The sequence below is a fragment of the Leuciscus leuciscus genome, assembly GCF_965113295.1.
Source record: "Leuciscus leuciscus genome assembly, chromosome: 3".
Classification (NCBI taxonomy): Eukaryota; Metazoa; Chordata; class Actinopteri; order Cypriniformes; family Leuciscidae; genus Leuciscus; species Leuciscus leuciscus.
Window position 1 is genome coordinate 12,715,658 of NC_138727.1, and position 11,711 is coordinate 12,727,368.

Sequence of the window (11,711 nt, forward strand, 5' to 3'; positions counted from 1 at the left end):
TAGCTGAGCTCTGATTGGTCAAGCAGGTAGGAGGCTTCTGTGACATCGTGATGCTGTGCAGATGCTCAGCAGCAGTGGTAGTCGAGAAAGACAGGCTAGCGGTATCCTCTCTCTCTCTCTCTCCCTCTTTCTCTCCCTCCCCCCTCTTTTTCATCTTTCTTTTCCCTTCACGCACAAGCACGCATACACACGCGCGCACTCCGTCACACTGCAGCAGAAGGGAGAGGACACACCGTGAAGCTGTGAGGTAGGACCAGGCCTCTCATCTTCTTCCTCATCCTTCCTGTGGAAGACAACCTGTCTCTCTCTCCTCCTCTATCCTCTGCTCTCCTTCAAGGACTACCGCACCCAGTAAGCGCCTGGATAAGGACTTACCGCAGCACGACGGATCTACGGATCACTCACACACCTACATCCTCTCTTTTCCCTCTGCATTTCTTGTTGCCAGGCAGTGTTGACTGAGCGTCAGGACGTGCGCTCAAGCACGTGTGCATATGACAAGGTGCTTTTCTCCAGCTGACTGAACGTTTTTTTCATCCCGTTTTTCCACCCTTTTCCCTGTCTGGACGTGGGAATTCACACCTTCATCGTTTGCCGCTCATCTTCCTCCTCACAAAGGCAGACTGTATCCCAGGATGCTGTGCGGCAGGCTACTCTGCTAGGCCGCAGCAGCATGGGCAAAGCACCGGGGGGGTGGGACAGCACGGATTGGACGGCTCTGCTCCGGACGGGCGCGCTTACGCACTCCGCTGCTTCCGATGGGTGAGGACAGTGAGAGCCCCAAAATCAATCACAGCTTCCTCCGAGACTATGTCACAGAAGGTATGTGCACACACCTGCATGAACACTCCATCTTCACACACACACACACACACTCAACTGTTATTTGATCCTGTTCACCTTTCTGAAGTCCTGAATATAACCTTGATCTCAGCAGCTGTGCGGTCTTCTAAATATTCAGCTGACTCATCAGACTTTGGTCACCTGGTCCCACATCACATTTGTTATTTGGTTACAGCATGCATTAGTGAGACTGTTTTCATTCAGTTATTTTTATTGGGTGCTGTAAGCCATCCAGAATAATGCATGTGCAAACAGAACCAAGATAGTCTTGCATTTCATGCATTTCATTTTAAATCATATTCTTTTGATTTTGAAGAGAATCAGCGAGTATTTTTAACTTCCCCATTCAAGCACTTGCACATTAGTCCTTAAATTGTTTAGGAAACATTTGTGTCTTTTGCAGGCCTTGCCATAATCATGTTACTGAATGCTTCATCAGGAGCAAGCCAAGCTGTTTTTATTAAGTGTCATCATCATTGTACTGGCAGGAGCAAGAGCATGCCGTTTATCAACTATTAGGGTGTACAATGTGAAGCCATATGCCCAGATGAGGCTCTTGACTAAAAGTGTTTGCGTCGACAAAACCACAGTTGTGCTGTGCTAGCACATACTCATGAACTTATATTACTTCAGGTAATTTGTACCGTAAAATATTTTTAGCTGGGATTTTCATGCAAGACTGTTATGTTAATGTATTAGCATTTAGCTCAAGGTGTGCAGTTATTCTCTACCCATCTATTCCAATTCTGTGTGAATTTGTATATATTTTCTATGAAGATAGAAATACTGTACTGCCACCTGCAGTTGTTCACATCCCTAAAATCTATAAATATTATTTTACAGAAAGTAAAATGTTTTTTTTAAATATATATATATTTTGATTTGATTTTCAGAAAATGACAAGAATAGTTATAAATGCTATATAATATGCTATAGTATTTAATAATAATAACAATAATAATAATAAAAAAAATATAAATATATATATATATATATATATATATATATATATATATATATATATATATATATATATATATATATGACAATGATATTATGATAACATTATTTTATAATACTTTTATATATACTTTTTTTTTTCTTTTTTTTTTTTACTGTTTTCGCTGATAAATAAACACAATCCACTTTCTTTCTTTGTAGCTGATGTCATTTCTACAGTGGAGTTTAACCAGACGGGGGATCTGCTGGCCACAGGGGATAAGGGGGGGAGAGTGGTCATCTTCCAGAGAGAGACAGAGGTAGGTCAAACTGTGAGCTAAACACTACAGTGGGTGATTGATAATTGGGGATTAAATTAGTGTTTGTTTTTTAAGCAGCAGAGTGAATTAGATGGGGGAGGGGAAGATCAAAGGTCATAATGATAAAAAAATGATGTTCTCTCAAAAATACTAGATATGTTTTGTACACGTTTTGTAGCGCTATAGCATGGGACACTAAATATGCATGTTGTGATTTTAATTCCCATTTCCCAAAGAGCCTTATGACATAATTAAAAGAGATCAGGTTTAAATACTTCATAAAGACAACGTATCAGATATCGACTGTGATATTGAGCCGTCTGGTTCACAGATCATGGTTAGAAACATTGAATCAGTGCATTTTCCATGTATTACCCTGATTTTAAACTAGATACTGAACAAAACACATTATTATAATGAGACTGCTGACACCTCATATGGAAACAGAGTTTCACCCATTTAAACATCAGACATCTGTTTATTTGATCTTTTGGAGGACATTTACAACGAGCAAAACTGTAATAAGAATTTCTTTATACTGGGAGATTTCATGCTTATATATCATATATTGCATAAACTGTTAAAGTAATGTGCATTCGTGAATTATACATTTGAGAATTCAAACATTTTGACTGTTATTTATGTACATAAGCATATAAATGTATTTGGGTCTTTTTTCTTAATGCAGTCTAAAGGTGAATGTGAGGAGCTGGGAGAATCGGGTGAGTATAATGTCTACAGTACGTTCCAGAGTCACGAACCGGACTTTGACTATCTGAAGAGTTTGGAAATTGAGGAGAAGATCAATAAGATCCGCTGGCTGCCACATCAAAACGCTGCCCACTTTCTCCTCTCTACCAATGGTAATCACACCTCTTCTTGTCTATCATGGTTTAAACTTGTCTAATCCACCTAAGTAGAAAACGAACCATTCATTATAAGAGGGAAATAATTTTAGGCCTAATATTAAAAGGCATTGTGATTATTCTGTGCAAGAAATCAATACCAGGTATTAGATTTAAATAGCTGGGTTGCATTACACATTTCTATGAAAGCAAGACAAAGCCATTATTTATAGTATCATAAGCATGGGCAATGACTCTCAAGGCCTTTTGCATGAAAATGCCGTGCAAAACCACTGGAATATATATTGATGTTTTGGTATAGAAAGTCTCAGTTATAAAAATGAATGGTTGGTCATTTCTCAGGTACTGTATGTTCCAACAGATAAAACGATAAAGCTATGGAAGGTGAGCGAGAGAGACAAGCGGCCAGAGGGCTACAATCTGAAGGACGAAGAAGGGCGAATAAAGGATGTCTCCACAGTGACCTCATTACGGGTATTTTCACAGCTGGCATATTAGATCAATCCACTGTAGAGAATATAACTGGTTTGATTTAGTATTTGTTTTAGTCACAGATTTTTGTCATGCTCTAAAACAACTTATTATACACAGCTCTCTGGAATATGTTTCATATTGGTCAATAGAGCTATTCTGTGATGTAATTCTTTTGTTTATTGACTGCTAAATTGTATAATTGACCGTTGTCATTATTAACAATTTCCTCCATACAGTAACTGTGCTAGTCTCTCATATTACTCTGTTGTCTTTTTCTTCTCGCATGATGATAATGATAACTCAAATCAATAGTGTCCAGTTTTTTATTTATTTGGGTAAGTAGTGGTGTAATAAGCCGGATAATTTTCAGACAGCGGATATTATCGCAAAATATAATCCCTTTAGGGTGAAACAAGATGTGATCAGGGTCCCGATCACCCTGCGATAATGACTGTATACTGTATATTAGCCAAATAACAATATATAACATTAATTTGTTAGAAGATCAGTAGTTAATATAATACATTAAAACAGATAGATCAAATTTTGCATATTCATTTTAATTTATTTTCAAACAAATGAATATGTAAAATGATAATCATATTTGAAAGTACATGAAATTTCGAACCTAAATAATTTTTGTTAATGACTTATGAATATTAGTTGTTATATAAGTAACATAGTGATGCCCTCTAATGCTAAAATCAATTTCCTTCCAGGTGCCGGTCCTGAAGCCCACTGACCTGATGGTTGAAGTGCGGCCACGGAGAATCTTTGCTAACGGCCACACCTACCATGTCAACTCCATCTCAGTCAATAGTGATGGCGAGACATATCTGTCGGCTGATGATCTCAGGATCAACATGTGGCACCTGGACATCACCGACCGAAGCTTCAGTATCCTTCATGTCTATCCTCCTATCTATATTCACAGAAAAAATATCAAATGCAGTCTTTGTTACACTTTACACTGGCTTTATATAGGCTACTAAACCAAATAATTGGGACAGAGGCATAAAGGTTGCATCAGTTGGGTGAATATGGTGCAAAAATTATTTCTGAACTGGATTGCTTTTATTTCTTTGTGTTCTTGTGACTGGACTGAATCCAGGGGTTTTGTGTTCCAGATTGCGTAGCTGCTCTTCTTTTGAGCAGGGCTCTGACCTAGAAATAAAATATCTATGGAAACATATAAATAATTCACCAAGGAAACGCTCTCTTCTAAAACACATAATAGCTGCCTTCAGGAAAATTGTAGGTTGTGTGCTTGTGCTTGTGCTTGTGCTTGCATGTGATGCATAGTGCTTACTGAGTAGATGTGCGGATGAACATGTATGTGTGCGTGTGAGTGCTCAGAATAATAATCATACAACCGTAGAGCTTTACACCATCAAGGGAGCTGATGATGCATAGTTTATAAGCTACCACTGTCAGTGTGCTTTCAGTGTTAGACCTTATTGTGATCTCTATTTCCGCATGAAGCTTTGTGAACCACTCATTGAGCGTTTAGCAATGTAAAACTGGAATATATTGGCAATACATTGACAGTTAATTTTGCCTTGTGCAGCCTAGTGAAAGAAGTTGTTGGTTCAAACCTTGCAAGGTGTGATCCCTAAAAGTGAATATTCAATCAACATTTATTCCAAACCCAAAAGTCGTTATTTTTCCATGGAACCCAAAGGGAGTTATTTTGTATGTATTTGTTTGTTTGTGAAGTTACAATGAATGGAGACTGGAGCTTTTGAGCAAAAGAGGAGTTAAAACACCATCAAAATTGTGAATTTGACTCACGCACTATATTCCAAATCTTCTGAAGTCATGCAATAGCTTTGTGTGAGAAACAAAGCAAAATATTTTAAGAGGACCTATTATGCTTTTTTACATTTTCAACTTTCTTTAGTGTGTAATGTGACTGTTTGAGCTTGAAAAAGCACTGTTTCTGAACTCCCTGAAATGCCTCGATTGTAGTTTTGAATTTTCTTCTGTGAATGTATATGACACTATATCCCTCATTTGAATAATTCCCACCCAAGGCATATACAAAAAAAAAAAATAGGTGAGACCTGATTGACTTAGTACATCAATAGTGTGTTAAATCTTATGGTTATTTCAAGGGGCATGGCACTTCCGAAACATGCTCAAAGCAGATGACCAATCACAACACACTGGTCCAGCCGACCAATCAGAGCACCTTGCGCTTATCAGAAGGAGAGGCTTCATAGAGACTGGAACTAAACAGAGCGTTACTGACAGATTGGGAAGAGAGGTGCTGCAACAAAGTAAAAAAATATTAAAAAAATATTTTAGTAGAACCCAAAAACAAAATCAAGACTTTAAAAGGGCATAATATGTCCTCTTTAAGTCATTATTCACTGGACATTCTTACATCTGCGTTCATGAGAGAATCAGGAGTCTCAAACATAGCTTTCAGAACTGTATATCAGATACTCTCCTTGACCTCTTCCCCCTTCTCAGACATTGTGGACATTAAGCCTGCCAATATGGAGGACCTGACAGAGGTGATAACAGCTGCAGAGTTCCACCCACATCACTGCCACCTGTTTGTATACAGCAGCAGTAAAGGCACACTGCGCCTCTGTGACATGAGAGAGTCGGCCCTCTGTGACAAGCACTCCAAAAGTAAGTATACACTTCATAAGGCTGGAGTAATGATGCTGAAAATTCAGCTTTGCCATAGCAGGATTAAATTGCATTTTAAAATATCTTAAAATAGAAAACAGTTATTTGAAATTATAATGATATATACAATGCCTCTTATTGTGAAAGATAAATGTCTTTATAACTATCCCCAAATCTTGCATTTAATCTATTGATATTCTTTATGCCTATATTAAATCTTCAATTTGAGGAATTCTTTACTTAGCTAGAAGTAACGCTGCAGTGGGAGAGACAGTGGGACACAGTGAAAACAATTAAGAAGAAAAGCTGTGCTTGCTGGTGGGGGAATTAGCACTGTAGCAGATGTAGTGAGAATTACACTTATAGCTGCATTAAAACACAAGCAGAACACAGTGTTGAAAATGTTTCATTACCATCATTAACTGTGAAACCAATGAAACCGTTCCCCAGCAGACTTTGATTAACTGAAAATACCTGATGATTGACAGCTAGAGTGTAAAAAGTGAAGTAAACATTATGGAGGTTCATCATGCTGATAAAAGCTGCACCATCCTAATTATATCAAATGAATGTGAACTCAGTTTGAATCTGTATCTTTTCTCTACCTCAGTCTTTGAGGAGCCAGAAGATCCAGGCAATCGATCTTTCTTCTCTGAGATCATCTCTTCAGTTTCTGATGTTAAGTTCAGCCACAGTGGACGTTATCTGCTCACCAGAGACTACTTGACTGTCAAAGTATGGGACCTTAACATGGAGAAGGGCCCAGTGGAGACCTACCAAGTGGGTATCATACAGGTCTTTACACAATAGCATGAACACGTGATATTTCCAACACATATGCTAGGCTAAACTATTTCTAGCTGATGAGGATTTTTTTCATGTGAAAATAAGAACTTTTTACACTTGGATACGTATAGTCTGTTCCTATGAGGTGTTGAAAAGTCCAGTGTTATTTTAGTTTTATTTATATACTATTTTAGTATTTATTAGTATAATTTGTTTGATTGTAATTGTTTTGCTATTGTGATGTTTTTAGCTATATTTTTATTTCAGTTTAAAGGGGTCATCGGATGCCCATTTTCCACAAGTTGGTATGATTCTTTAGGGTGTTCATGGAAAGTTTGTAATGTACTTGGTTAAAATTCCTCAATGGTTGTGTAAAACAACACCATTTTTACCTCCTCAAAAACAGCTTTGTTCACAGTGACCTGTTTTGGTGCATGTCTCTTTAAATGATAATGAGCAACTGCTCACCCCACCCCTCTCTTCCATGGGGGGTGTCGAATGGCTGAGGGCAGAAATATGCTAAAGGACGGAGCATGAGCATTATGACATCATGGTGCTCAGAAAATCCAAACTGGTTGAATGTTAAGGAGTGAAAAAAAAAGGAGTGAATGGATTTTTTCCCCCCATTGTATAGTGGTTGTGTCCACACAATGCAAAGACATTTATATGCAAACACCATATAAAAGTGAATTTTGCATCCGATGACCCCTTTAAGTTTTAGTAATTTTTGTTGAGGTTTTTAATGTAATATTTGTATTTAATTTTATTTTATTTACGCTTTATTTCAATTAATGAAAATGATTTTTTTAAGTTTTAGTTTTAATAACACTGATCAAATATATTCCCTCAGACAGTTCATGTAAATGAACAGATTCAATAAACAATCCACAGATTTGAGTCCCTGTTTTATTCTTTCTTTCTACTTTATTTATAGTGAAATATCTAGTCAAATTCTGCTGTTCATCAGTATGTTTTTAACTCTGTTATAGTTGCATTTAGCATAAATGTATGTGTTCAAAGTTTAGAATACATTTTAGAATTTTAGAATAATTACATATTTAAACATTTCCTTCTGTGTCAGGTTCATGAGTACCTAAGAAGTAAACTCTGCTCTTTGTATGAAAATGACTGCATCTTTGACAAGTTTGAATGCGTCTGGAACAGCAACGACAGGTAAACATTTCTGAGGCTTTGAATGATCATATTCTATGCAATATAGGTATATTTCCTGTTTTATATACTCATATCCTCTTTCTCTTCCTTCCACTTTCTCTCTTGCATTTCCATTACTGTCTTTATCCTATTGATTTTCTCAATTGTTTCTCTTTTTTCTTCTTTACTCCACATACCCATTCTGTTTTTAACCCATCATGCTTTGCTGTCTCTCACCGTACCCCCTCCAAGTGTAATCATGACAGGAGCGTATAACAGTTTTTTCCGGATGTTTGATCGCGAGACCGGTCGCGGTGTAACCCTCGAGGCGTGGCGTGAGAGCAGTAAACCGCGTGCTGTGCTACGGACTCGCCGCGTTTACACCGGGGGCCGCCGTCGAAGGGGTGATGTGGGCGTGGACAGTCTGGACTTCTCTAAAAAGATTCTGCACATGGCTTGGCACCCGGCCGAAAACATCATCGCCATTGCTGCCACTAACAACCTCTATATCTTTCAGGACAGGGTCAACGCAGAAAACCAGTGACAAGAGATGTGTAGAGGGGTTGCAGTAATGCTTTTCACAGGGACACACACATTTAAACCATGCACACATATCAAATTTATCCTTTAAAACACACATCATTGGTCCAGTGGAGGTGGACATAGTTGCCAGACCCTGAAATTACACAGATGGACTTTGCAGCTAAGCCTTTCCAGGAGAGCAGTTATGTATAGCCAATGACTTTATCTGATAACTATTTGGTTAATTACACCGCCAGGAATGTTGCCAATGAGTACGTGGATTTTCACGATTGACATCATGTTCAGCTAATCCCGAACTCCTTTGATATGTGATAGATGTTGTTGATTGCCAATCCCGGACTTCTCTGATCTGTGATTGATGGCTGATTTTGGATAAGGGGTTGTGCCTTTGGGCTGAAGACTAGGAATGAGACCGCTCCACTCCTCTGTGCCAGGTTGCCATGGACACCAGTTGTCATGGTAACAAGAGTGCTCTGAGCAGTCTTCCTATCACGTGCTTCCCAAAAAAAACCTATCCCACAATGCATCTGCTTTAAGAGCCCTCATTTTACTTTGCATCGAATTGACCATTTGTGGAAACATGGATGCCTATGACCGAATCACTATATCTCACACCTGGAGGAGGTTTGAATCCTAATACTTGTCTCAAATGTACCCGAACAGAAGGATTGCTCCACTACTTTATCAGAACACTGTCTTTAACCGGTTTACACCTCATGATGAGTTACATTTACACCTGTATGGCAAGAAAGTGAAAGGTATTGGTCAATCTCATCACACTGTTTGCACGCTTTCAGAAAGGCCTCCTGCAGCGCTGTGCATGGTAACTGACATGTGTTAGGGTCAGTTAACTGTGATCTAGTCAGCTTTGGTCTCTCACAGTAAAGCACTGCCTTTTTATTTATGATTGTAGCTATGGATCCCTCAAACAAGAAATTAAACAATCATGTAGGAAAAATAAATGACAAATTTAGCACCACAGGCCATAAAACAATGCAGACTCTTAGGCTCTTAGGCTCAGCAAGGCTGCATTTATTTGATTCAAAATACAGCTAAAACATTAATATTGTGAAATATTTGTGCAATTTTAGAAAACTGTTTTCTATTTGAATATTTTTTTAAATGCAATTTATTCCTGTGATGGCAAAGCTGAATTTTCAGCATCATTACTCAAGTCTTCAGTGTCACGCAATCCTTCAGAAATCATTATAATATGCTGAAATGCTCAAGAAGAATTTCTTATTATTAATGCTGAAAGATGCAGTTATGCAACAGTGCAGTTGTGTATTTTTTTTTTCAGGATTCTTTGATGAATAGGAAGTTCAAAAGAACAGCATTTAATGAAATAGGAAGCTTTAAATGTCTTCATTGTCACTTTTGATCAATTTAATGCATCCTTGCTGAACAAAAGTATGAATTTAATTTCTTAAAAAAAAAAAAAATCTCTCTGACCCCAAACCTTTGAATGGTAATGTTACTAAAGCTTTCCATTTTAGATAAATGCTGTTCTTTTGAACTTTATATTCTATAATGATTCTAAAAATTCAGCTTTGCCATCACAGGAATAAATTGCATTTTAAAATATATTCAAATAGAAAACCTATAATGTAAACATATTTCACAATATTACTGCTTTTGCTGTATTTTGGATCAAATAAATGTAGCCTTGGTGAGCAGAAGAGACTTCTTTTAAAAACATTAAAGGAATCTTACCGATCTGAAAAACTTCTGAACAGAAGAGTGACTGTGATGGGAAATCAGTTGGTTAATTTAATGGAATATTCCATCATCAAAATGGAAACTAAAGCTTTACAACAAACAATAATTCTGATATTCCTCAGTTTGTTTAATAAAAACTAAAGGAATGTACTTGCAATGGAAGTCTGCAGTTAAATCTATATTTGTTAAAGTGCTTATGTGACTGCAAGTCAACTGATTGTCCACAATATTCGAAGAACTCATGAATTGTTCCAGTTCATTTATGGGATACGAATTAAAAAATATATTTTTTACTTATAATACATACCCGATAAATATTTGAGTGTGTATGTGCATTACAGTATAATGAATTTTAAGATTTTTTACATTTGCATGACTTTTTCAGGTCTAGAAGTCACACTTTTTGTCCTCATATATCCGGGTTTCCCAAGATTGTGATAATACTGGTTCTTTAAAGAAAAAAAACTAAAATATAAAAAACGATTTAATTAAAATAAGAATTATTTCCATTTTATTATTAGTCATCATGAGGCCCCCTGGTTGAGAACCACTGGCTTACATTAATTCTTCTGTACAACAAAGTGTGCTTATTTCAGCTATAAAGTCTAAATCCTCCTTTTAGATGTGGGACACTCTTCTAAACGAATAAACACTCTTAAAAATAAAGGTTCTTTATTTGCATTGATGGTTCCATGAAGAACATTCATGGAACCTTTACATTGCACAAATGGTTCTTTAAAATGGAAAAAGAGAAAGGTATAGCTGCAGGTCGTAATGGGCAACCAATTGTAAAGACTCTGACCTACAGGTATGCCCACACTTGTGGAAAAAAGTTCTTTATTAAAATGTTTTTCACATTTAGAGAAAAAAAAAAAATGGTTCTTTTAAAAACTGTTCACTGAAATTTTCTTTGGGGAACCCATATCTTAAATGGCATTTCTGTGTAAACCCCCTTATGAAACCTTTATTTTTAAGAATTAACTTTTGGTAATGCATTACCAATGTACAGTGTTGGGAGTAATAACTGCAATTTAATTAATTTTCCCTTGAAAAAGTAAAGTATTGGATTATTCTTAATTATTCTGTAATTGAATTACAGTTACTTCAGATGTAATTGCATTACATACTGTATAGACTAGAACAATTCTATATAAAACAAAAATGGATTTAACATCAAAATTCAACGTCTAATGTTAAAATATGTTTTTAATGTAACCTCCTTTTACACACTTTGATAATTTATGCAATTGTATATTATTTACTTGATAGAATTAATAGTGCAGTTTCGTGTCTATCCTTGTATTGATCAACTGGTTGAGGATGATATGGGATTAAGAAAGTAATAAGTAATGCAATACTTTTTAGAGAGCACCTGTAAAAGTACAGGTACAGTAATCTGTACAGTAGTAATCTTAGTACAGTCATTTTT

At 36.7% G+C, this 11,711-nt stretch overlaps 1 protein-coding gene across 1 annotated transcript; it reads left to right on the top strand.

Moving 5' to 3' along the window:
- The first annotated feature begins 42 nt into the window (after nucleotides 1-42).
- Nucleotides 43-11,701, top strand: ppp2r2ca (protein phosphatase 2, regulatory subunit B, gamma a). The gene is made up of 10 exons (XM_082165826.1): nucleotides 43-247; nucleotides 619-822; nucleotides 2,005-2,102; nucleotides 2,791-2,965; nucleotides 3,330-3,442; nucleotides 4,162-4,339; nucleotides 5,918-6,082; nucleotides 6,693-6,862; nucleotides 7,950-8,041; nucleotides 8,273-11,701. The coding sequence occupies exons 2-10, from the start codon at nucleotides 759-761 to the stop codon at nucleotides 8,562-8,564; spliced, it is 1,347 nt and encodes a 448-aa protein (XP_082021952.1). The 5' UTR covers nucleotides 43-247; nucleotides 619-758; the 3' UTR covers nucleotides 8,565-11,701.
- Nucleotides 11,702-11,711: the final 10 nt, after the last annotated feature.